The sequence below is a fragment of the Lycorma delicatula genome, chromosome 11 (genome assembly GCF_047948215.1).
Source record: "Lycorma delicatula isolate Av1 chromosome 11, ASM4794821v1, whole genome shotgun sequence".
NCBI lineage: Eukaryota > Metazoa > Arthropoda > Insecta > Hemiptera > Fulgoridae > Lycorma > Lycorma delicatula.
Window position 1 is genome coordinate 45422230 of NC_134465.1, and position 27529 is coordinate 45449758.

General features: G+C 30.6%; 1 protein-coding gene across 2 annotated transcripts in view; it reads right to left on the bottom strand.

Annotated features, from left to right (window-relative positions):
- trp (transient receptor potential) overlaps positions 1-27529 on the bottom strand; it is a 176601-nt gene that overhangs the window by 116611 nt on the left and 32461 nt on the right. For both annotated transcript variants that reach the window (XM_075378421.1, XM_075378420.1), the window contains exons 2-4: positions 20919-21196; positions 16808-16952; positions 4159-4254 (exon numbers count right to left, since the gene is read on the bottom strand). In XM_075378421.1, coding sequence (XP_075234536.1) covers positions 4159-4254; positions 16808-16952; positions 20919-21073 — 396 coding nt within the window. In that variant the 5' untranslated portion in view covers positions 21074-21196. The remainder of the gene's footprint in view (positions 1-4158; positions 4255-16807; positions 16953-20918; positions 21197-27529) is intronic.

The window sequence follows — 27529 nt, forward strand, 5'->3', positions numbered from 1 at the left end:
GTAGAGAGGCTATGAAAAATTTATTGTCGATTTATTATTTTATTATGCTAATGGATCTCATCAACATTATATATATATATAATAGAACTAAGCTTTCTGGGGTAAGGATCCGATGAGATCAAAAATAATTTGAAAAACAAACCGGTTTTCACATTTTAAATATTTAGAACGCGATATCAGCTTTACATCAGATACAGATGCAGAACATAAAATTTATAGGTTTCAATGTTTATGTAGGACAATAAGAAGATTCCTTCACAATAAAGGAAGAACAGATAACATGCTAAGTTATACAAAGCAACGGCTGTCTTAATATTGTATGGAATTTAGATACGGGTTGATCGCGCGAGGACTAACTCAAAGGTTCAGGCAGTAGTAAAAAAGTAAAAAGTAAAAGTAGTAAAAAAGTAACTCGGTGTGGCTGCGTCTCGAATTCGTTCCCCCAGTCGACTTGATACCTAGTGCGTTAAGCCTCGCAGCTACACCTATCTGTCAACCGAACAAACGAAATTAGTTCTATGTAAGTTGTGAAATTACATTTTAGTTCAGTTAGCGCCAACCGTCGCCGCTAGTACCGCCACAAACGCGCGAATTAATTACGATATGCGCGCGCGCTTTAGTTAAAATCATTGAATTAAATAAACGAAAAAATATATTTAAATAAAATGAAAATTGAAAATAAAACGAAACAATCCACAGTTGTAGTACTTTCCTGGAACTCGGTTTTTCGTGACGGGAAAGTCCTACAACTGTGTTGTCATCTTTTATTACTACTGGAATAAGAAAGGGCATAGAAAAATGAGATAATTGCCTATTGTATAGCTTGCGATTACATTGAAAAGTGGTGTTAGTTTTATTGTCATCTAATAAATAATAATTTTACTACAGTCAAGTAATAAACAAATCTTCTAGTAATATTTTGTTTGGATTAATAAATTATATAATTGTAATATTGGATTTGTATTAACAAAAGAAATATTTTAACAACATTTAACATTTTTGTATTCTACGTTTATTTAAATTCAAAACAGATTGCAAATTTAAACTGTATAATATAATTATTTAAACGTATACAGAAAACTCTTCTTCCTGAAAGAATTCTATTAGTATTATTTATTCTGTTAGGACTTCCACCGGAATATTCTTATATAAAGAATAATTTACTTTCTTTATTTTTATTATTATTACATTTTTTAAAGATATTGAACGCTATGAATTTTAAGCGAAGCGAAATTCTTCGACAAAGGAAAATAAAGTAGGAAATTAAATTTACTTTTCAACCAGGAAAAAATAAATCAATCGCGTCTATACTTTTACACTATAATATTATTGTCTTAAGCTTCTTCTTTTCTTTATTTACATTCTATTATATATCCTTTTCCGTTTTCTTTCTTCTTCTTTTTTTTTTTTACATTATTTAAAAATAGATTTATATCACGATGATGAATAATATTTAAAAAAAACTGTTTTTTTTACCTCCAGGACCGTTAGGTATTGTTTCAGAGGATGAGTTGAATGAAAATTTTTGTAGCGTGTGAAAATGCCATGTCTGATCGGGATTCGAACCCGGGACCTCCTGATGAAAGTCCCACCGGTTGAGACGCTACCGCTGACGCCACGGAGGCCGGCAATAAAAAAAATAAAAATAAAAATACAGTTCGCGCATGCGTACAATTAAATAAGAATACAAAAAATGGAATAACGTTTCCATTTTTAGCATTGCTATATATTATTCGTTCTCAAAATGGGCGATAATGCTCCGTTGTGGGTGCTGGAGGCCTTCGGTGACGCGGTAGAAGGCCCGTAGATAATTGGAGGCGTTCAGGCAGTCTAGTAAGGCGATAGGTGATTAAAAAAAGGGCAAAAATAATGTTTTCCTGAGATTTCAAACTAAAATGTAAAGTAAAATGTAAGTTTCAACTCAGAAATTGGATATGTCACATTTGAAAACAATAATTTCAATTGTTTTTTTATGAGCGCATCTTAAAAACAGCAATTGCAGTTATTATTTTTAACAGATGGTAAGTTTAAAATTTTTTGGGGCGCTAGATAATTTTTGATTTTCAATGTGGGCGGTGGGCGAAATAGTTTGAGAATCAATGCTAAATATATATATATATATATATATATATATATATACTAGTTTTATTACTACAAGTTTTAAAAATAAATCATATGCGTACTAATAAACACTAAAATGTAGGAAAATGTAAGATACTTACTGTTTATTTCATTCTTTTCTTTATAGAATTTGGTATAGTTTTATTTAATGCATTCCTTGTAATAATACAATTTGATAGAAATGTTCAATAGATTCAAATACACACATTCACTTTGAAGCGTTCCGGATGATTTCCTCCCAATATGGCGTCGGGATTTTTATCTGCCCACACATAATTGTTATGAATGATTGTAACGCCATCTTTCATAAAGTTAGCTTCATCAGTATACAACATTGAAGCAGCGAACGAGATCGGCATTCTGCTGTCGATATCACAGACAAAATTTCACTCATCTGGATAATCTACAGGATTAAGTGATTGAACTCGTAATATGCGTTATGGATACAACAATTGCTCGTGCAGTACTCTCTACACTGTTGAATGTCCTACTTGTAGCATATTTCGTAGCTGTAGAGTACTTACGTATGGATCTTCTTCGATGCAGTTTAAAATGTTTTCCTCTAGAGCAACTGTTCTTGTTTGCCTCGGTTTGGGTCGATCCTCTGTTTTATGTGCAGAGTTCCAGTCCCAGAAATGTTTCGAAAAATTGAAGCAAATATGTGATCATTTGGTTGTTGTGGTTAGTAAATGCTTCCAAATACAACCACACTGTTTCCTGGCCACTACCATCGGCTCGTCCGTGTGTAAAAATCATATCCGGCTTTTCATAATAAGAATATCAAACCGTTTTAAATAATATTAAAACCAGCAAACTGAGTGCTTTTAACAATGCAGATTTAAACAATAACAGCAGCTCAAAATAATCTTTTTAAAAATGTCAGCTGATTAATGAAACTTTAACTTTAATACATCTCTTGTTTTTTTTTATTATAAAAAACAACATATTTTTACAAATTAAGTTTTGTTTTATGTTAGTTCGAACATCCTGTTATGCAAACATTGATAGAACAAAAACGTCGGTAACTTTGTTATTTTATGAAACAAATAAAAAAATCAAGTATGCTAATTTATTTAAAATTAAAAATGTAAAGTTTTTGTGGTTTTTTAAAGAAATTTAATGCATAGAACTAGAAATTAATGATGTTAAAGAACAATTTTGATTCGGAGTAACAGTGAAAGATGAAAAGATAAAGATGCTACGATTTGCTGATGATATAGTAATTCCAACTGAGAGTAAAAAGATTTAGAAGTAACAATGAACGGCATGGATGAAGTCCTTCGCAAGAACTACCGCATCAAAATAAACAAGGAGAAAACGAAAGTAATGAAATGTAATAGAAATAATAAAGATGAACCACTGAATGGAAAAATAAAAAGCAAAAGGTTTTTGGAGGTGAAGAATTTTATTATTTGGGAAATATAATTACTAAAGATGGATGAAGCAAGAGCGATATAAAATGCCGAATAGCACAGACGAAACAAACTTTCAGTCATAAAAATAATTTGTTTACATCCAAAATTAATTTGTTTGGTATCCAAGTATATGTTTGGAGCGTAGCTCTTTATATGGAAGTGAAACTTGGATGATCGGAGTACCTGAGAAAATAAAATATTAGAAGCTTTTGAATTGTGGTGGTATAGAAAAATGTTAAAAATCAGATAGTTGGATAAAGTGATAAATGGAAGAGGTGTTACGGCAAATCGATGAAGAAAGAAGCATTTGGAAAAATATAGTTAAAAGAAGAGACAGACTTATAGGCCACATACTAAGGCATCCTGGAATAGTCGCTTTAATATTGTAAGGACAGGTAGAAGGGAAAAATTGTGTAGGCAGGCCACGTTTGGAATATGTAAAACAAATTGTTAGGGATGTAGGATGTAGAGGGTATACTGAAGTGAAACGACTAGCACTAGATAGGGAATCTTGGAGAGCTGCATCAAACCAGTCAAATGACTGAAGACAAAAAAATTTTTAATTAAAGTAAAATTGTTACTAATGTTAATTAATTAAAAATAAAATATTTTTTTTACGTACGTATGGTTCGCCAGGCGTATGAATTTTTTCTTCCCATTCAAGTAATACTTCAACGGCTTCCACATATTCTTCTTTGATTGCATGAAGTAAGGAATCCTGGAATAAAATTATTTAATAATTTATTATTATTATATTTTATTTTATTTAAAAAACAGTTTTTAATGATTCTGTGAACGGCAAACTTTATATACAGATTGATATTAAGGTATGGACTTCGTGTTTCAAAATTGAAAATATTAGGAGATAGAAACAAGTGCGGTTCTACTTAGTAACAAAATTACTTAATGGTGTGTTTTAAATTTGCTCACCATATAGAACCATACTTTTTTTTTAAATAGGTAGGTTGAAATGTGAATATATGATACGTGTTTTTAATTTAAAACTTTATGTTTTTAATTTAAAGCCTATTTTTAACGCGATTTTGGAAGGCTAGTCCCAAAGAGCACTCTCCAACTTTTTGAATCGATGCCGGCAGTTTCATCCGCTCAAATCCACCCGTTCTCGAGATACACCCTTTTTAGAAAATTTTTCGAAATTGATGCTGAAATGAAATGAAAATGTGCTGAGTTAACAGTTTTAATCACTTTTAAATACATTTTTTTTTTAAATCTGACATCATTACTTTCAGCGAAAGCAAAAACTAAAGTTTCTACTTATGATTGTTTGCCGGTTAACCGGTTCTTTGCCGGTTAACGCCGAATAAGCCACTACATTTTCATATATTAATAAACAATACGCAATATTTGGTTTAAAATTCTCTTCAACTTTTTCAACTTACCTTACGACAATAATGTTCTCAGATTTCTTATACCTATTTTCATTGCTTTGTATTTTCTTTGACACTTATTCTGCTGCTTCCCCGTAGTTCCGAATGGGAAGTCATTTTACCTTCGGATTATTTAACAAAAAGAAAATATCACCGTGGTTCCTAATAAGGAAAGAGTAATACAGTGTTACTCCATTGCCTTCTGTATCCTAATACTGTTGACTTCCGGATAATATATCTAACATTTAAATAAGGTGTAATCTTATACAGACTTAGGCCGACTATTTCTGATTCGTATGGTTAATTGAAAAAAACATTTATATAGTACGGCGAATCAAAAATGGCAGACGAAAATTTCAAACACATCATTAAGTAATAATTTTTGTAACTATTTAGGTCCACATTTCTAGTGTCCCACCTTCTAGTATCCCTTAAGTTTGAAAGTGAAGCCGTTTCTATACTTGAATATATCCCTGTATACCTAGGTATATAAAACAAAGTGTTCTGACAATTACCCGATCAACACAGCATTTTTTTATCGCATTTATACACAAAATATTGAATAATTAAGTAGGTAATATTTAAAATGCCGTATGTTTTATTCAAAATAAAAATTTATCAATGGCGAAACCGGAAAAGTTATGCAACCTTTTATCGGCTTTTTTTACTTATATTCAAAAAATATTGTTAATAACTTTTTTTTTTTTTTTAAATGTAACTTTAGTATTGTTTGTTAGTTAATAATTTTATATTACTATTGTAATTTATTGTTTAAATATTTTTATTTTATTTTCTCGGCATCTACTGATGATGATTGTTTAACAATCGAAATAGCCATTAAGATTTAATTTTTTTTTTTTTATAAATAATTTTTGTGCGGTTTTTCCCCAGTTTACTTTAATAATTGTTTATCTTGGCTTTTGGCTTTTTTTTTTTGAATTTAAGGTTGGGGTTCCGCGAATAAAATATTTTTTCTCATCATCTTATTTTTGTAATAATTTAAAATTAAAGAAGAAGAATTGTAGAAAAATATATTTAAATTAACTCTAAATATGTTTTATTAATGTGTTGATGTTTCCGTTCATTTAATGTGAAAACAAAATGCATTTATTACATAATGGGAATACGTAATAAGATCGACCACCTTTTGAATAGATTAAAGTATGTATATATATATATATAGAGAGAGAGAGAGAGAGAGAGAGAGATTTATCATTTTATTGATTAGTTATGTATTTACCTACTTAATAATATTCTCTATACTTTTTCAACAGAGTTGGAGATTTATTTATGTAGGCTAAAAACCGAATGTTCATTTCATTTTTATCGTTTTAATAATAGATGTTATACGTAGAAAAATGAAAAAAAAAATCAATGCTTTCATTCATACAGATGTTTTTATCCTACAACTTTTAATGGTTTAAAAACAACCGACCATCACGTATGTAATTTTGCATCTATCATTTTTTAAATTTCGTTGAAATCATATCAATTCTTTTGTTTCTCTTAAAAAAAAAGTATTCCTATCTCTCAGATGTAGTTAGTTCTGCGTTTTTATTCGAATAATGGCAATGATAGATCTATATATAATTTTTTTCACCACTGCTTGAAATAATTGATATTATTTATTATAAACATATAATAAATAGTGACTATGAGAATGAATTGATAAGTTTAAATTTAAAATTATTGAAGTTAGCTGTTAATTCCCTCAATTATCGTATACAAAGTTACATTGACAATTATGAAAAAAAAACGATGGTCACCAGTTCCACATGACATGAATTTATAGTTCTCTATCATATTTTTATTGATTAGAAGCAATTTTTCTTCTTTATTACACGCTTTTCTTTAATTTAAAATGGTTAAACTGTGTTCTCAAATTTTGCAACTTAATTAAACTCGTGTCCCGACGTCATGCAACGGTGAAACTTTTTACAGCGACGTACTTCGGATAACAATACATTATTCCATTGTTAATTTCATATTTTTCTATATTTTATTATCTATGATACAAGGGGAACATCTTGAGGAAGGGAACTGAATCGATAAGTTGTAGCTATCGATCCGATTGATTTTGACTGTCGATTCAGTATGAGTAGATCAGGTGGCTGTTGAGGCGGATTTTAATGTAACTAATGTAAATTTACCTTCTAAAATTTATGTACGCTAATGATTTAGTTATAAATAACTGATGGTATCCTTAATAATAATAAAAAACTAATTTTCCAAGGTGTAATAGAGAATAAAACTGCAAATAAATATTTGTTTGTTAGCCAAAGAATGAAAACAATTAAAATTAAAAACTTACTCGTCAGTATATGTACTTACACGATTAAAAAAAAGTTAAAAATAACATTTTACTAAGAAATTTTATAACTTAAGAGAATTTAATTTATTGAAAAATAATTTCAAAACATATCAGTTCTATGGAGGAAATAAAAAATGGAATTGTCGAAAGTCACCGAAACTCGACAAGCTTATAGGAAAGGAAACAAACAAAATACTATAACGATGAAGAAAGACAGTGACTAAGCGAAAGAGACGGTTAGAGAAAGCGCATCAAAAGTACCAAAAAAAGAAAGCAAATTAATATAAAGAAGCCAAGCGGGCAAGATTGGATATTCATAACTAATACAAAGCGCAATTCCAAGCTAACGAAACACCAGAAGAGGGTAAAGTTCGATTGGCACTTCGACGCCAGCGCGAATATCGCGCAACAGAGGCACCTCAAGAAAGCGAAGCTCGCTTGGAAGTCTACACCAACGCTATTTAGAACGAAGGGATATGTAATTACATGTACATACTTGCATTTCATGTATTTATTTATATGAAGCATATACGTATATATATATATATATATATATATATATATATATATATATGTGTGTGTGTGTGTGTGTGTGTGTGTATGTGTGTGTGTGTGTATGTGTGCGCGCGCGTGTGTGTGTGTGTGTGTGCGTGCATGAGAGAGTATCACGCTTTCTTGCTCTTGTACTCACGCAATGTACAAATAGAACATTTTTTTAAAAGTAATTTTCTTGCTTGAAACCAAAATTATTTTTTACGTTTTAATACTAATTTTTTAAAAATATTAAACATATTAAAAAAAATTGTATAATTTTTTTTAATTTATTGTATTGAAAACAGCTGTTTTTAATTTTTACAGTCATAAGATTTTTTTTTTTATTGCTTTTATTTACTTACAGTCGCATCAACAATTACAGTCATTAGCGACTAAAGTAACACTATCATGTAGTGTTAAAAAAAATAAAATAAACAATAAAGAAACAGGAACAATAAAGAATAAACATAGACAAGTAACAACAACAAATACAAACTAAAATACATAAATCAGACAAAAATCACTAAATCGTATTATTCATTACACTGTAGGAGAGGAACCGCAACAGACGTTTTATACCTTCTTTCTGCTTTAATAGAAATTTTATATCTGAACCCAGGCCTAAGTTTTGTCGGGTTTTTTTTGTTCAGTTTGTTATTAATTAACGTTGATTTTTTTTTTCTTTTTCATAGACTTTATTAAATAAATTCTCTCAGAAGAAACTTTTCTACACATTTTGGTAATACGCATTTTTTAGTCATTTAACAAAGTTATTGTACTTCAAACTTAAATAAATGTTTCTCGCCACCGAACTTTTCTGTTTTACGATGGATGTCATGTAAACAACGGGAAATACAGTTCTGGGACCTGATTTTATTCGATTTTTCAAGTCAAAAACATAAGAAACCATCAATTTTACCCCTAATTTACTGAAATTTCACCGGGAGAACTGAAATCCGCGCGAACTTTTTCGCTAGCCGAAAATAACGAAGCGTTTTCGGGCATACATTTATATTCAATGTTTTCCTTATTTTAATCTCTAGAATCAGTTTCCAGATTATTTCCTAATAACCTGATATATACAGGGTCATTCACGGGAACCGGATGTTTTTAAAATAATCATAAAAAATTGAATATTTACTTTAAAAAAGTTTTATTGGCAATGAAAAACTTGTTAAATCAAAGCATTTGTTACTTACTCATGAACGAAAAATTATGTCCGGCAAGTGATGTCCATTTTGGGCAATACATTGTTGTAGCCTTTCAGGGTAACTGGCCTCAATTCTTTGCAGCATGTCTACATCAGTCTGGGTGATGTGATGACGAATTGCGATCTTTAGGTCCTCCAATGTACGCGGTTTATCGCTGTACACACGCGATTTCAGAAACCCCCACAGAAAAAAATCACAACTACTCAAGTCGGGGGACCGAGGGGGCTAAGGAATGTCGCCGAATCTGGAAACGATCCGTCCCGGAAACAAGCTACGGAGAACAGCCATCGTTGCCCTCGCTGTGTGCGCTGTAGCTCCATCCTGCTGGAATAACACATTTTGAAAATCGATTCCCCGGTTTTGTAACTCAGGGATGAAAAACGTATTCAACATCGCAATGTAACGATCACCTGTTACAGTTACGGCAGGGTCATTTTCTTCAAAAAAATATGGTCCAATAACACCGACCTGTCCTATTGCACACCATACAGTCACCCTTGAGCTATGAAGTGGTCTCTCGTGAAACCGATGTGGGTTTCTTTCTGCCCGATACCGGCAATTCTGTTTGTTTACGTAGCCATTCAGATGAAAACGGGCTTCGTCACTCATTAACAATAACAAATTTTCATTTTCTTCTAAAACGGTAAGCATTTGTCGACAAAATTGTAATCGCTGCGTGAAATCTTGCTCGTTTAACTGCCGCACGACGGCTGTCTTGTAAGGATGGAAATGCAGGTCCGTATGCAGAATTCGTCTTACCGTACTTGTGCTCATTTGAAGCGCTGCTGAATAGAGCGGCGTGGGCTTCTGACAATGACTTCCCTTACTCGTTCGATGTTCTTCGGAGTGCTAGCAGTACGTCGGGGAGACCCGGTGGTTTTTTCTTCAATACTGAATCGCTTGTTCGAAGGTTGTACCCATCGCAATATAGTGTTACGGAGAAGGGACACTTGCATTACGATGGATATTAAACTGACGGCGGAAATCTCGCCGAACAGCAGTTACGGATTCGTCATTTCGCACAAAACTTTCATACGCGTACAGGCGTTGGTCTAGCGTCCACGACTCCATCTCAACGACTAAAATGTAAATGCTATGAACAAAGGAAACGTCAGACAACAGCCACGTGCCCCTCCCACCACGAACGCCCGAGTACAACCCACTACAAAAACATTCGGTTCCCGTGAATGACCCTGTATAATAATATATATCACCTAAATGTATATATAGCCTATGACACTCCTGGTAACGTAAGGATTCCAACCCGGGGTTATATTTCTAAATCGGTTCAGCCGTTGAGTTGCTACTGTGGAACAAACATATATACTTACACCCTAAATACATAATACTCCTTTTTGGGCAGTCGTGTAAAAATTGTCATGCGTATCCCATTACACTGTAGTATTCAAATAATTTAAGCATGGAAATTAAAAAAAAAAATTGAGAATAATAAGGTAAAAAGGAATTATTATTATTATACAGTTGTTTCAATCTTTTACAAAACGTAGCCTTTTTAAGTCTAGTTCGACAGGTAAGCTTTCAACAGTTCTCACCATGCTTGTCTGTCCTGGGCCGTCCTCTGCCAGTTGGTTTCAGCCACCCTTCTAATGCCTCTGTCCCATCGGTCTGGTGGCCTGCCTCTTTGCCTTTGTCGCTCTCTTGGACTTCACTCAAGGACCGCCTTTGTCCACCTTCCATCACATCTTCTCGCGATGTGCCCTGCCCATCGCCATTTCAGAGTTTTCACTGTTTCCATTACGGCATGCACTCTCGTTATGGCTCTTATGTCTTCCGCTATTTTCCGGTCTCTCCTTGTATAGCCTAGCATTGACCTTTCCGTGCCTTTTTGTCTGATGCTTTCCTTTCACGAACTCATTTAAAGTCCAGGTCTCGCATCCGTAGATGAGTACTGGAAAAACACACTGATCAAACACGGTCTTTTTCAAGACCACTGGCACGTTAGATTTGAACACCGGTGAATGTCTTCCAAATGATTTCCAGCCCATCCTGATTCTCCGGAAAATTTCAGGTCTGATTTCCCCTCTGGTGTTTATTAGTTCCCCCAGGTAGACGTATTCTTCAACATTCTCTAAGATGTTGTCGTCAACTACTATTCTCCATCTGTTGTACATTACTATTATTTTGGTCAAATCCATTTTCAGACCCACTTCTCCACATTTTTCTGCAAGATACACGATAAGCGATTGCAGTTCATCAACATCCTTAATCAAAAGTACAATATCATCTGCAAACCGCAAGTTTTTCAGTAAAAAAGAATAAATATGTTTATTTCCGCATTCTAAAAAACCTTAGCTCTTGTTTGTTAGTAGTCTCTTTGCGTCATTTCTCTGCATTTGTTTTTTTCATTTTTTATTAAATTTTCATCTTTGCAAGACGATTTCTCGTCTTGATGAAAAATTCGGGTTTATTTTCTGATAGGTAGCGTTTTGTAAGCGTATCCATATTTGAAATAAAGCTAAAAAATAGAAATTATAAATTAAAGAAAAAATATTACTTGTTTCAAAATTTAGGAAATAATACTTTTTTAATTATTTTTCAAACTTCGACTTTTAAAAAGACGGGAACAAATTCTAAATAGATTACTTAACGTACATAATTTTATGCGAAACATGGAAAATCAAAATTTAAATTGTAATTGTAAAAAAAAATACTAACAAGTTTTCATTTTTCTATTTGATTTGTCATTGTCAGTTTTATTATTTATTATTATTACTTGAGTTATTTCATTGAGGTTGTATAATCATTGGGAGGTATAACTCACGTTAGGTCATATAAAACGGCAAGAATATGGCTTCTAACATAATACATTAATTACATTTATTTGTTCGTAACATTTTGCTTTTTTTTTTATACAAAAATGTATAACATTGTCAAATTCAAGTTAAAATTAAAATATAATAAAAAATAAAATATATATGAATACAAAAAAATATATAATACAAACTTATTACAAAACTAAAACGAGAAATGAAGAGAAAAATATAAATATACTCTATTGTTTATTTATTTACTGTGATTAATCTGGTATAGTAGAAAGCGTGATTATTCTGCATTGCATCCAATTATAAGTAGAAACATGACAAAATATAATATTTGAAATGACAGTTTATTTATTTCTACAGGGATAGAATTAATATTTACAGATTTCATTTCCATTCTAAGTTTTTTTCTCCTACATAATTATTAATTTCGAATGATCCAACAAATCATTATTTTGTATAATAATAATAATAATAATAATAAAATACTTATTACTAAAAATTATAATTTTTAAAAATTATGAAAATGTAAATAATACAGATTTTGGAATATTCATTATATATTTTAACTGTAATCTATAAATATAAAAATGAATGTTTGTCTGTCTGTATGTCTCTTATGCTTTCCTAAACGGTTCATCCGATAGCGATTAAACTTTGGGGAATGGTTGGACGCATGCCAGGGAAGGTTCCTACATTAGTTTGGACCCGCTAGATGGCGCTGGCGTCAGATATTTCGAAAAATTGTATTTATGGTCCGATTTGTCTAATATTCAGAATACGTGTTACTTAATGGAAAGAATCTGCAAAAAATGAACTCGCTAGATGGCGCTGGGGTTGAGATATTTAGAAAAAATTATATTTATGGACCGATTTGGTTCATATTCAGAATATGAATATTAGTTACGTGAAAAGAAATATTTTTGCAAAATTTATATCCGCTAGGTGGGGCCGGTGTCGAGATATTTACGAAACAAACAAATAAATATACTAACAGACTTTTTTATTATATATATATATATATATATATAAAGCATAAGTGTCCGCTAAAGACCAAAAAACTAATGGACCTATTTAGCGCCGGCAAAAGGGAAAAAGGGGAAAATGGAAAACCTATTTCTATTTTTTCCTATTTCTATTGCAATAAAATATAACTACATTGTGGATAATAATTTACTTACTCTCGTAGAACGTTTGTGATGCTCTGTTAAATGTTAAAAAGAATTATAGTGGCACCATACTGAATCGTATCTAGCTAAGTTCATGTTACATGTTAAACATTTAAGGATAATATATTCGAAAACATCATACAGTTCAGTAGCGAATTTTACCTCCCAGCCCCTAATAACATAGAAAATATTTATGCAATTTTTTTTTTAATAAAATTTTTTAGTTTTTTGTAACGTTATCGATTCAACAGTGAGGATCTAGATAATCGACTTGATGCCTCAGAGACCCCCCCCCCCCCAAACTGTTTGCATTGTCTGATGAACTGCAATTATTATTCTTCCCCAGTAATTATAATTAATTTTCAGATAAAAAAATAACCAATTTTCCGGATATATATATTTTTTTTTGTCTTCAGTCATTTGACTGGTTTGATGCAGCTCTCCAAGATTCCCTATCTAGTTCTAGTCGTTTCATTTCAGTATACCCTCTACATATTACATCCCTAACAATTTATTTTACATATTCCAAACGTGGCCTGCCTACACAATTTTTTCCTTCTACCTGTCCTTCCAATATCAAAGCGACTATTCCAGGATGCCTTACTATGTGGCCTATAAGTCTGTCTCTTCTTTTAACTATATTTTTCCAAATGCTTCTTTCTTCATCTATCTGCCGCAACACCTCTTCATTTGTCACTTTATCCACCCATCTGATTTTTAACATTCTCCTATAGCACCGCATATCAAAAGCTTCTAATCTTTTCTTCTCAGATTGTCCAAGTTTCACTTCCATATAAAGCGACGCTCCAAACATACACATTCAAAAATATTTTCCTGACATTTAAGTTAATTTTTGATGTAAACAAATTATATTTCTTACTGAAGGCTCGTTTAGCTTGTGCTATTCGGCATTTTATATCGCTCCTGCTTCGTCCATCTTTAGTAATTCTACTTCCCAAATAACAAAATTCTTCTACCTCCATAATCTTTTCTCCTCCTATTTTCACATTCAGTGGTCCATCTTTGTTATTTCTACTACATTTCATTACTTTTGTTTTCTTCTTGTTTATTTTCATGCGATAGTTCTTGCGTAGGACTTCATCTATGCCGTTCATTGTTTCTTCTAAATCCTTTTTACTCTCGGCTAGAATGACTATATCATCAGCAAATCGTAGCATCTTTATCTTTTCACCTTGTACTGTTACTCCGAATCTAAATTGTTCTTTAACATCATTAACTGCTAGTCCATGTAAAGATTAACAAGAAACGGAGATAGGGAACATCCTTGTCGGGCTCCCTTTCTTATACGGCTTCTTTCTTATGTTCTTCAATTGTTACTGTTGCTGTTTGGTTCCTGTTCAGTTAGCAATTGTTCTTCTATCTCTGTATTTGAACCTAATTTTTTTAAAATGCTGAACATTTTATTCCAGTCTACGTTATCTGAATTTAAGAGAGCATTAAAAGATTTAAATGGCAGAAAGGCTCCTGGAATAGACGGAATACCTGTAGAATTACTGCGCAATGCAGGTGAGGAAGCGATTGATAGATTATACAAACTGGTGTGTAATATTTATGAAAAAGGGGAATTTCCGTCAGACCAAAAAAAGTGTTATAGTCATGATACCAAAGAAAGCAGGGGCAGATAAATGTGAAGAATACAGAACAATTAGTTTAACTAGTCACGCATCAAATATCTTAACTAGAATTCTATACAGAAGAATTGAGAGGAAAATGGAAGAAGTGTTAGGAGAAGACCAATTTGGTTTCGGGAAAAGTATTGGGACAAGGGAAGCAATTTTAGGCCTCAAATTAATAGTAGAAGGAAGATTAAAGAAAAACAAACCAACATACTTGGCGTTTATAGACCTAGAAAAGGCATACGATAACGTAGACTGGAATAAAATGTTCAGCATTTTAAAAAAAATAGGGTTCAAATACAGAGATAGAAGAACAATTGCTAACATGTACAGGAACCAAACAGCAACAGTAACAATTGAAGAACATAAGAAAGAAGCCGTAATAAGAAAAGGAGTCCGACAAGGATGTTCCCTATCTCCGTTACTTTTTAATCTTTACATGGAACTAGCAGTTAATGATGTTAAAGAACAATTTATATTCGGAGTAACAGTACAAGGTGAAAAGATAAAGATGCTACGATTTGCTGATGATATAGTAATTCTAGCCTAGAGTAAAAAGGATTTAGAAGAAACAATGAACGGCATAGATGAAGTCCTACGCAAGAACTATCGCATGAAAATAAACAAGAAGAAAACAAAAGTAATGAAATGTAGTAGAAATAACAAAGATGGACCACTGAATGTGAAAATAGGAGGAGAAAAGATTAATGTTAAAAATCAAGTGGGTGGATAAAGTGGCAAATGAAGAGGTGTTGCAGTAAATAGATAACAAATGAAGACATTATGTTTATTATTTTTTCCTGATTAAATTATCCGTCAATTTATAAATTTCATATAATATTCTGTAAACATTAGTAATATTAATATCATTTGCATTGAGAAATTGAAATATAATTTCGAATTTTAAATTGTTTTTTTCTTTTACTTTCCTGGCATTATAGTTAGAGGTATGCTACAACAAGGAAAGTATGGGTTGGATTCAGTCAAAAAAATGGGGTATGGGGTTTTTTTAAAGATTTTTTGACGTTTCATTACCCAGGGACCCCAAAAATAAAAACAAGGATGGAGGGTATTGTACGCATGTATGTACGTGCGTTGACGTATTTGAAACATAATATCTTTTGAATGCATAAAATGATTTTGATGAAATTTTGTAGAGAGACTCATGTATTCGTCATATATATATATATATATATATATACTCATTGTATATCAGCAATTCGTTGATAAAATTTTGGAGTCAATATTTCCAGTCGATGGGGAAGGTTTCGGAAGGAAAATTTTCTCAACAATTTCCAACTATAACCCTACTTTATATTAAGTTCAGTACATTCGTGCACGGGCTGAATGTACTGAGCATTTTTATAAATATGTTGTCCCCAAATTACCCCTTCCTCAAATATCGAAAAAAGCTACCATTTTATTTATTCAGTATATTTAACAAAAATTTGTTTAATGTCTTCCTAGGCATAATAGTAGTGCAAGCAACCCCTACCAAAAAAATAAAAATATTTTGTTTGCAATCTTGGATGTGGGGTAGAATCAAAGTTTAAGAAATCAATATTTTGATTTTTCAAGACTTTTTGAGTTTATTTAAGCTTTTAATAATATTAAAAGTTTAAATAATAAACTTTTAGTAATAATATTATAATAAAATTTCATCATAAGTTACCCTCCCTCCAAACCACCCCCACCCCGACAACACAAAAAAGAGATTTTAGGTAATTTGTTATTGGTTTTATATTTTTAAGTGAGATATTTTTTTAATTGTTTCACAACGGAGTAAATAAAGAAAAATCCAAAACTTTTCTTAAATTTGATTTTGTTGGTAGGGGAGCAAAAAAATAAAATACCCTTTCTTGAACCTCTGAAAACGTTTTTTTTTGTTATTTAAACATATAAGGATAATTTTGCGATAAAATTTCATCATAAATTACCACCACTCTAAAAAATAAATTTTTGGTAACTTTTTTCATATTATTTTTTCACTATTTAAGAATAAACAATCGATTCCAGGAAAGTAATAAAACTTTTTTATCAGATTTTTTACACAATCTAGTATTTATTTATAAGCTGTAACATGAACACCCCAAACAACAGTAAACTTATCGAATGGATTACTACAGTTGATCGTGCGAGATTGAATTTACTGTTGCAAATAATACATTTAAATATACATTTAAAATTTAGATCTTAATAGACATTTAAATTTAAAAAGAAAATAGTAATATCATTCATTACCTTAACTTTTATTCCTTGTTCCAGTAATATTCTAATTAATTCAATATTTTCATTTTCAATCGCTGCAATTAAAGCTGATCTATTCAGTGGATCTACACAATTGATATTCAGAATTTCTGGACTTTCTTTGTATTCATCTAATATTCTAAAAAAAGATATAAATTAAATTCATTATTTATTTATATATATTTTATTAGTAATAATTTTAGCCCTCTTGCTGGGCGTGTGTCGGGGTACAGAGCTTCTATGTCCCTCACCACTCTTTCTCACTGTATCACTCTCTCTCTCTCTCTCTCTCTCTCTCTCTCTCTCTCTCTCTCTCTCTCTCTCTCTCTCTCTCTCTCTCTCTCTCTCTCTCTCTCTCTCTCTCTCTCTCTCTCTCTCTCTCTCTCTCTCTCTCTCTCTCTCTCTCTCTCTCTCTCTCTCTCTCTCTCTCTGTGTGTGTGTGTGTGTGTGTGTGTGTGTGTGTGTGTGTGTGTGTGTGTGTGTGTGTGTGTGTGTGTGTGTGATTGTCCCTCCCTCCAACCTCTCACAATATGAATGAGAGACATTTTCAACACTTCCCTCACATTTAGAAGAAAGAGATCTTTTCAGGCGTTAATTGTTATTTATCATTATTATTTCAAAATCATGAAGTTAACCAACACAGCGGAGGTCCAGTGGTTATCGGCTAGAAGAGAAGGGCGATAGAAGCCAGCCCAGACCGGCTAGTGATAATTAATATTCCTGAATAAATTTCTGTAAGAACAATTTTTAGAATATTCCTTCTAATTAATATTTTTTTGCAGAGGTTATTCCATATGCCTTTGAGAAAATATTTTTTGTGACTCATTTATAAAGGATGTATTTTAATGAAAAATTTCAAAGGATATAATATTTTCAATAATATTATTGATTTTCTTTTAATACAAATTTCAAATATTTATTGATCTCCTGTTAAAAGCAATATTAATAATTATAATAACCCACCGGGTTGGTCTAATGGTAAAGTCATCGTCATAAATCAGCGAATTTCGAAGTCGAGAGTTCTCAGGTTCAAATCCTAACAAAGGTTGTCGGTTTTATTCGGATTTGATACTAGATCGTGGATACCGGTGTTCTTTGGTGGTCGGGTTTCAATTAATCACACTTCTCAGGAATGGTTGGCCTGAATATGTTCAAGACTACACTATTACACCGGTACAGTTACAATTCACTGATAAGTCGCTGTAATTGTTGATGCGACTATAAATAAAAAAAAGCAAACAAAATTTGTTATGAATAACTTTTTTTTTATTTCTATTTTTAAGCAAAATGTTTATTTTTTGTAGTAAATAACTGTACATTTAAATTCTATACAGTATTAGTTTAAAATTTGAAACGTAAGTGAAAATTTGAGTCAGACGAAGTGGTGAATTTATGTATATTTTACTGTATTTAATATATCTTTCCACTTTCGACTTGGATTGTTTAAAACGAATTGTATAATTATTTTTATAAAAATATATTTTTTGTTTTTATAATTTATATTATTTTTATTTTAAAGACATACGTCTATATTTTCTTTTTTTATTCCGATCCGATCTCCGAAGTGGAGTGGTAGCGTCTCTACCATTCAAACGTAGGTTCCGGATTCGAGTCTCGGTCAGGAAAGGCATTTTTTCACACGCTACAAAACTTCATTATCATATTTAAGCAGCTGTTGTTTTTGAATAAATAAATAATTATTAATTTATGATTAAATAATAATTATTATTTACAAACTATAAATTAAACAAATATAATAACAATGATAAATTAATTAACAAAAATGATTTAACGTTGATAAATAATTAATTTCATTAATTATTTAGAGTAGCTCTTTTTTTTTAAATAATTTAATTTTATTCAAATAATCGATGAATGAGGCGGTTACATGATGAAAATCCATCATAACAAAAAGAAAATATTTGATTTTATTTTCACAAAATTTATTAAAAAATCACGACAGCTGTTTCAGCACACAGTATTTTCCTCAGATATTACAAACAGAAAACTAAAGCTACAAAAGTACATTAAAAAAAAAAAGAATACAATAAAATATTATTATTGTTATTTACTTTCGGTTTTTGTATTAACCTTTTCTTTCTAATGTACATTTAGTTTTATTTTTCAGTTCATAACAACTGAGGAAGGTTTCGAAACAGCTGTCGTGATTTTTTTAACAAATTTTTGTGAAAATCAAATAACATATTTTGTTTTCTTTCTTTTTTTCTGTTATTCAAATAATATTGAATAATACTGGGAAAAAACGATTTTTTTTTTGTAATAACTTTATTGGTTTTTATATATAATATTATTATCATCAAATATTAAAAAAATAATAATACTTTTTAATCAAAATATTAAAAAGTAGGAGCCAAAGGAAAATTCATTCCCGTAACCATCCTTGAGTTTGCAGATTGATTTAGTAATTTTGGCTAAAAATGAAGAAGAAGCAAGAATAAAAATATCAATAATAAAAAAAAATGTGCCAATAAAATAGGTTTAAAAATATCCTTTGAAAAGACAGAATGGATTTCTAACAGTAAAAGTAGAATAATCACAAATTTAAAAAAATAAAATTATTAAAAGAACAAATAAATTTAAAGGTCTGGGAGATGTGATAACACCAGATATTTTGAAAAAAGAAGTATTAAAACTAGATTAAGAAAAATTAAATTGGCTTTTCATTTAACAAAAAACTTATTTAACAAAAAATCCCTTTCGAAAAATTCGAAAATTAGACATTGCAGAAAAGTTATTTAACCAGAAACCCTCCTATACGGTACAGAATTTTTGCAAATTTTTTCAAAAATTAACATAATTAAAATGGAAAAGAAAATATTAAGAAAAAGTCACGGCTCTAAAATCGACAATGGAGCATTCAGGCTTAAAAACTCAGAAGAAATTTATAGAAATTTAGAAATAATAGAAACTATAATAAGAAAAACAAGACGTAAATCTTATGGACATCTGTACAGAATGGATGAAAAATCTTAAAAAGATAAAGATAAAGATGCTACGATTTGCTGATGATATAGTAATTCTAGCCGAGAGTAAAAAAGATTTAGAAGAAACAACGAACGGCATGGATGAAGTCCTACGCAAGAACTTTCGCATGAAAATAAACAAGAACAAAACGAAAGTAATGAAATGTAGTAGAAATAATGTATATGAATATAAAAATAGGAAGGGAAAAGATTATGGAGGTAGAAGAATTTTGTTATTTGGGAAGTAGAATTTTTAAAGATAGACGAAGCAGGACCGATATACAATGAGGAATAGCACAAATAAAAGAAGCTTTTAATCAGAAATATAATTTGCTTACATCAAAAATTAATTTAAACGTCAGGAAAACATTTTTTTAAATATATGTTTGAAGTGTAACTTTATATGGAAGTGAAACTTGGACGATCGGAGTATCTGAGAAGAAAAGATTAGATGCTTTTGAAATGTGGTGCTATAGGAAGATATTAAAAATCATATGGGTGGATAAAGTGGCAAATGAAGAGGTGTTGCGGCAAATCGATGAAGAAAGAAGTATTTGGAAAAATATATAGTTAAAAGAAGAGACAGACTTCTAGGACACATATTAAGGCATCCTGGAATAGACGCTTTATTATTAGAGGGTCAGGTAGATAGGAAAAATCGTGCAGGCCGGTAGCGTTTGGAATATGTAAAATAAATTGTTAGGGATGTAGGATGTAGAGGGTATGTCGAAATGAAAAGACTGGCACTGGAAGGGAATCTTGGAGAGCTGCATCAAACCAGTCAAATGACTGAAGATAGATAAAAAAATTAAAAATCGCATTGTTTAAAGAAGTTGATAAGGGATTTAAAAATATTATAGATTTCAGAAGAAATAGTTGAAAATGGAAACTCATTTAAAAAGTAATAGTCTAAATTTCAAAAAAAGCCGAAAAGTAAAAATGGTGTAAAGAAAGAAGAGAAAAGCTGAAGGAAAAATGAAACAATTTTGGAAAAGAGAAAAAAGTCTAAAGCTTTACAACGTGATTCTTAGATGGTCCAATCGAAAAAAAAAAGTAATAATAATGATACTATAATGTAATATATATTTCGTATAAAAAAAAGTGTTGTATACATACATTACCTTTTAACAGAAGCACAATCTCCCCTCTCGGCTAATAAAAGGAATCTCTTTTCAATATGCGTTAATGTTGTTTCTGGCTCTTGTAAATTTTCAACGGAATTTCTCATATTTTCTTTACTACCAATCAATTCTTCTTTTGATTCCGTTTGCCTCATTTTTGTTTATTTCTTTATTAATCCTATTTACTCTTGTATCTATTTATTTATTTATATGTAATACATTAAAGTATGTATTATTTAATTTTGCTCTTCATGTATATATATATGTATAATTACTCTCTGAAAATAATTTTTTAATTTATTAGTTAAAAAAAATAAATAATAGTATTACAATTAAAAATAAATTTAGAATATACCACTGCTAAACCATTTCTTTGTATTGATAAGGAGGTACATTAACATCAATTGATGGTGTTTCATTTATCTAGAGTTGTTGGGTAAAGTTAACTAAGAAAAAACACAGCTCGTATTTGCCAAAAGAAATTGGACTTTAATTAGAATGAACAAATGAACTTATGTTAAATCATAACCTTAAAAATTAAAAAGAAATTATGATATTGACATAATTTAATGATACTTAAAATATCAGCTGAATCAACATATGAACAATGATGTTAAATGCAAAAATACATAAATATACATTTTTTAAATACACAATTTAACAAAGCCTGAAAAGCAAGAGAACATAAGAACACCTTATTTTCAAATTAAATACTTAAAACATAACATCAATAGAAAAGTGGAACTGGAAAACAGTAGCACTACTAACATATACTGTAATATGAAAATTAGCAGTGAACAGATGTGATTAGCTTAGAAAAAATAAATTACAACAAATCTTAATTAGCACTGGCAATTATGAAATTGACATAATTTAATGATACTTAAAATATCAGCTGAATCAACATATGAACAATGATGTTAAATGCAAAAATACATAAATATACATTTTTTAAATACACAATTTAACAAAGCCTGAAAAGCAAGAGAACATAAGAACACCTTTTTTTCAAATTAAATACTTAAAACATAACATCAATAGAAAGTGGAACTGGAAAACAGTAGCACTACTAACATATACTGTAATATGAAAATTAGCAGTGAACAGATGTGATTAGCTTAGAAAAAATAAATTACAACAAATCTTAATTAGCACTGGCCTTTTCTGAATTAAGAACATCAACAAACTTAACGTTAAATAATTAATACATGTAATTCTAGTTTAGTGTAGAAAAAGGCCACAATGATATTCCAGTACAAAAAGAGTTAATAACAATAATCAAATTGTGATAAGTAAACATAAAAATATAGAGTTAATTACAATATAATCGCATTGAAATTAATTGAGCACATAAAATAGGTTGCAGCTGAATAATGACAACCCTATGTAAGTAACCTGTCGTGACGGTACTTAAGTGAAATTGAAACTTGAAAGGCAAAGGTGTGATGAACTGAATGTTCCACAAACTTTTACTGATAAAATAGCTGTTTAAACGTAATAAATAATTAAACTTGCCTGTAGCACACAAATATTAGTAAACGACGAACTCGTGAATGAAGGTAAAAGAATACATACAGTAATTCCTGGGCATAGTCCGCCGTGGTGTATCAGGAACGCAGGGGTGAGACGTGGTGTAGAGTTAGACTAATACGTAGTAGATATGTAGTAACGAGGTTGGAGATTCTGGATCGAGGAAAATGTAAATCTGCGATTCGAGAAGATTCGACGTCGATAGAAATGGCGGTTTGTAGTAATTGAAGCACTTTCAGGAGAAACGTAATATAGTGAATTTGAAAAACAACTTAACGAAGAAACGAGGCTGGACGAACATAGAAAACTGTGAAATCACGAAAAACTGACGAGTACAATTTTCGACACAGGAATACCGCACCGGGCATGCGAGTATGGAGGTGATGAAGAAATTAGCACAAATCTTGAGAGCGAAAACGTAAAAAAGTGTTTACATTGTGACCGTCTGTTCAACTCTGCAGAAAAAGATGGTGGGAACGAAAGGAGGGGGCAACCACAGCTAGGCAATGAACAGGAGAGAGTGTGTGTTGGCAACAAGAGTAGTGTCTTAGTGTTAGTATAAGAACGATTAGAGAGCACGTGTTGTAATTCGAGACCGAAGACATAACTAAAATAATACTGAATACGCAAGTTGAAGAAATGACATCGAGCCGACAAAGAGAAATAGACTTCTAGGAACTATAACAATATTGAAATTGGTTGAGAATAAAAAAACACTAAGCCTTATATATACATTAAGATTAAACAGCAATGAAATAATGCGTGATAGAAATGAGCTAACACCATAACCTTGAATTCATTGGAATGAAAGCGACTTTACACTAAACGGCGTAAACAAGATTGTTTGACAAAGCATAGACGACATTAAAGAGATGTAAAGTAGTTATAAGAAGATTAAAGGTCAGTTACTTTTTGTTAGAGAATTAGTTGTATATATTATAATATGGAATTGAATGATTGAAACATTAATAACTAATTTAATTGAAATATGTATCTACATAAATAATCGATCAATATCTGTCTACAATCATCAGTAATTACAGTAGTTTTGGACCTTACTTTACTTTTCCTTTGATATATATATATATATATATATATATACTCGTATTATGGTAATAGTGTTCATCCTAGTTTAAATATAGTGCCACCAATTTTTTACTTTTACTTTCCCACATAATGATTGGTAGAATCTAAAGCGAGATTGGACTGTATGTTCATAGGTGCTGAATAAAGACAACACCTTGACCTTGTTGCTTGTTGAATAACAGTTTAATGAATTGTCATCTTGACAATTAATGAAATGTATAATTGAACTTGATACATATCTTTACATACAGAGTGATTCAGGAGGATAGGGCAATACATTGACAACTCATTCTAGAGGCTAAAAATAAGAAAAAAGTTCATATAAACATAAGTCCGAAAACGCTTCGTTAGCGAGTTGTACAGAGTGAAAGATTTCGTCCGAGTTTCAGTTCCTCTGGGTAAATTAAGGCTTTCTGAAATTCTGGGAAGGTCAATTAAGTGGCAAATTCAATTGTTTCTTATGGTTTTTGAGCTGGGAAATCGAAAAAAATAGGTCCCAGAACTGTATATATCTTAGTTTCTAAGATATCCCATGTAAAACGCCAAAAATAGGGTCAAAAAACATTTTTTTTTACGTTTGACGTACAATAACGTTGTTAAATTGGCAATAAATCATACATTTTTTAAACATAAATTGTAGAGATTTGAATTATAAGATTATTGCTGTAAATAATGTCAAAAGTTTTTTCAATCTGTTAAAAATTAATCTGTTTTGTTGTTAATAAAAGTCGACATGTTTAAAATTTTATTTGTTTTTTGTTGACATTATTTACATCAGTCTTCTTAAACGGTAAATAGGTACCACTTATAAGTGGTAAATAAGTAACTTATTTTTATGGGTTCTAGAGTTATAGCCAAATGAAACTTTAATTAATGAAATATTTGGATCTTACAAGGGGAAGGCACATCCGTTCGAATCAGACTTCATCTCCTTTTTTAATTTAAATATATTGATTTTATATTACTAACCTCTTATTGTAAAAAAAAAACTTTTACGATGAATAATTGTAAAATAACAATAAAAAAATATATGAAAAAATATCAACAGTTATTAATGAAATAAAATTTTATGTACTTTTCATTTAAAAAAAAAAAATGTGTATGTAATTTAATAGGCGTACAAAGAGACTTCCTGTTGAACACCACATGACTATGTGGTGTTCACATCAGATTGTTTTAATTTTGGATGGGTGGTAATATTTTCGCTGACTATATTTTAAAAATTAGATTTCAAGAGAAATTTAAACGAAATAACTTTTCATCCAGAAACCGGAGAGAGTTTCAGAAGTTCTTCTTTGAATATTTTATTTCTGTTTCGCTTAAAATGAATTTTACAATAGAATACTAGTATTAATGTAGCCTTTAAAAATTTGTTTAAACTTTCTTAAAAAATAATATTGTTAAATGTTAAAATTTAGTTTATCGTTACGAAGATATTTATTTTAAAATTTCTTCAGAAAATATTTCAAGGGTAAAAGAAAGAGATATAAATATTAATTATTTTACAATTTTCTTTAGTAATTTATATATTTTTAACATTTTGACTTATAGTTTCAGTTTTAACGTGAGCGCATTTATTTTTCTTGAAAAAAATCTAATTACAAATGTCCTGTTGACAGAACCTTTTTGAAAAAAAAAAATAGTAATCTTTTTCCTCATTATATAACAGTCAAAGAGTAGTATTTTGCATGTTTAATGACGTAAATTAGACCTGTAATGGTCGATATTTATTTATGTATTTTCATTTGATTTTACGTTAAGATTTATAAATGATCTGAAATTAATGAATATAATCTACACTTTGTACATCGTTTTATGTGTTTTGTATCATTTTAGAGACTATTATAGAGGGACTTAAATATTAAGTTATATGTCGTATGCAGCTGTCGATTAATTTCCGTACTTTAAAAATAATCTGTAAAGAACTGAACGGCATTTTTATTTCTTAGTAAGTAATAAAACTGCTGAAAGGTTTTAATTTTACTTAAAGATTTTTTTTAATTACAAAAAAATTAAATAGCTATTCTTATTCTCCTAACAGCGTTGAGGAATGGTAAATGTTTCTTTATACAATAAATATAAATTTACTTTATATTTGAAATTTATTAAAAAAAGTATTGATTTTGTTTCAAGACATTACCAAAATTGAAATCATTTTTTCCACTTCAATGCAATACAATTTTTTTTTTTCAAATACAATATTTATATTAATTAATAATTTTTTATACAATACAATGTAATACCATTTCTTCTCTATTTTTTTTTTTTTTTAATAAAAATCAAATTTTTTAGACTCTTTTTCATGCTCAATCGACGTAACTTTTAGATTTTCTCAGTATTAAATTTTTTTAATATTTTGTTGAAAAATTCTATTTGTTTATTGGCGATTTCAATCGACTACAAGAGGTTTTCAGAGAAGCTCAAAAAAGTCCACTCGTTGCGCTAGCCGATAATTTACAAATCCTCATACGACTGTTTGAATTGTATTATGATGACGCTTGTATTTCAGCTCGTACCGATTACAACCAGTAGAAGCTCTTCGTGTAAGTGACAGAATAAAACGAAAAGATTTTTGTGATATGATCTTAGTTGATATGGAAGAATGATAAGGTCACATTGTTCACATACGGAGATTTAAGAATCCGATGAGATTGTTCAGCGGATTTTCCAAGAGTTAATATTTATTTTATGCCGTTTCGTTCACAAAGATTTTTTTTGGCTATTTCTTTTTGGAAGGAAAACCGTAATGGGGCATTCTTATCTTGAGATGCTGCAAGACTGGCTGAATGAAGACACAATTAAATTAAGTTTTAAAATAATGGATTTAAATGAAGACTACACAACTAAACGAAGAGTTTGAATAATCCATTTTTCTGCAAGATGGGCCCCCCCCCACATCGGTACAACCGATTTCGTTGGTCTGTAAATGAAAAAATGCCTTAACTCTGGGTAGAGCGTACGGAAGCCCAAGACTTGGCATTACACTCTTGGCCTCATTATCACTAGGATCTTTAATTCCTTTTCCTTCTGTATTAATACCATTGACTTCCTAAAGAGTTCCTCCCATTCTCGAAAACAGTAGAATGCCCGGTACTCACCCCTTTTCATCCGCTCTTTGAGGCCGTTGGTACTTGTAATGAAAGAATTCTTTATACCGGGAATAACTTAATCCCTTCATTTATCAGCTGTTTGTATACACACCAGAAGTATTAGAATCGTTCTATCCTCTTTACCACGGGGAGGTGAATATCAGGATTTTCTCTTCACCAAATCTAGGAAATGAATTAAATTAAAAAATGTAATCTACCGTACCACTTCTATCTTTCATCAAAATAAAAAAAAAACGTACAATTATCTCAACTTGCTCGGTGTACCGTTAAACTATATCGATTTGTCTTTAAAATGTTTTTTTCTTCTTGAATACCAATATAACATAATATACAGTTCGATAATCGACTATCGTTTCATATAATCGGATATGATTAATTTTATAACTTTTACATTTTTGAGATTATAGTGATTCAAAATTGATTATACAGAGTTATCATAAAAGAATTTTTATGTTTTGAACATGGTTTAAATTAAAACAGAATTACTTACAGTTTATGTTTTTTATTTTTCAAATTTGTCTTCCAAACATTTTTTTACATAATTAATAGATTTCAATATGTGCGCCCTTAGTCGCTCGACAAATGTTCAAACGATACTCAACTTCTCTCCAAACATTAGTTAACATTTCTTCGTTAATGGTTGTCATTGCTTCATTAATCCTGTTTTTTAAGTGGTTTAGGTCGCGAATTTTTTGTGTATAAACAACGCTTTTGATGTACCCCCACAAGAAAAAATCGCAAGGTGTCAGGTCTGGACTTCTTGGAGGCCAAAGTACGGGTCCTTACCGGCCTATCGATCGATCTCCAAATTTTTCGTTCAAAGCGTCCGTGACCGATGCATTGAAGTGCGGGAGAACACCCATCATTCATCATGTTGGAAATGAA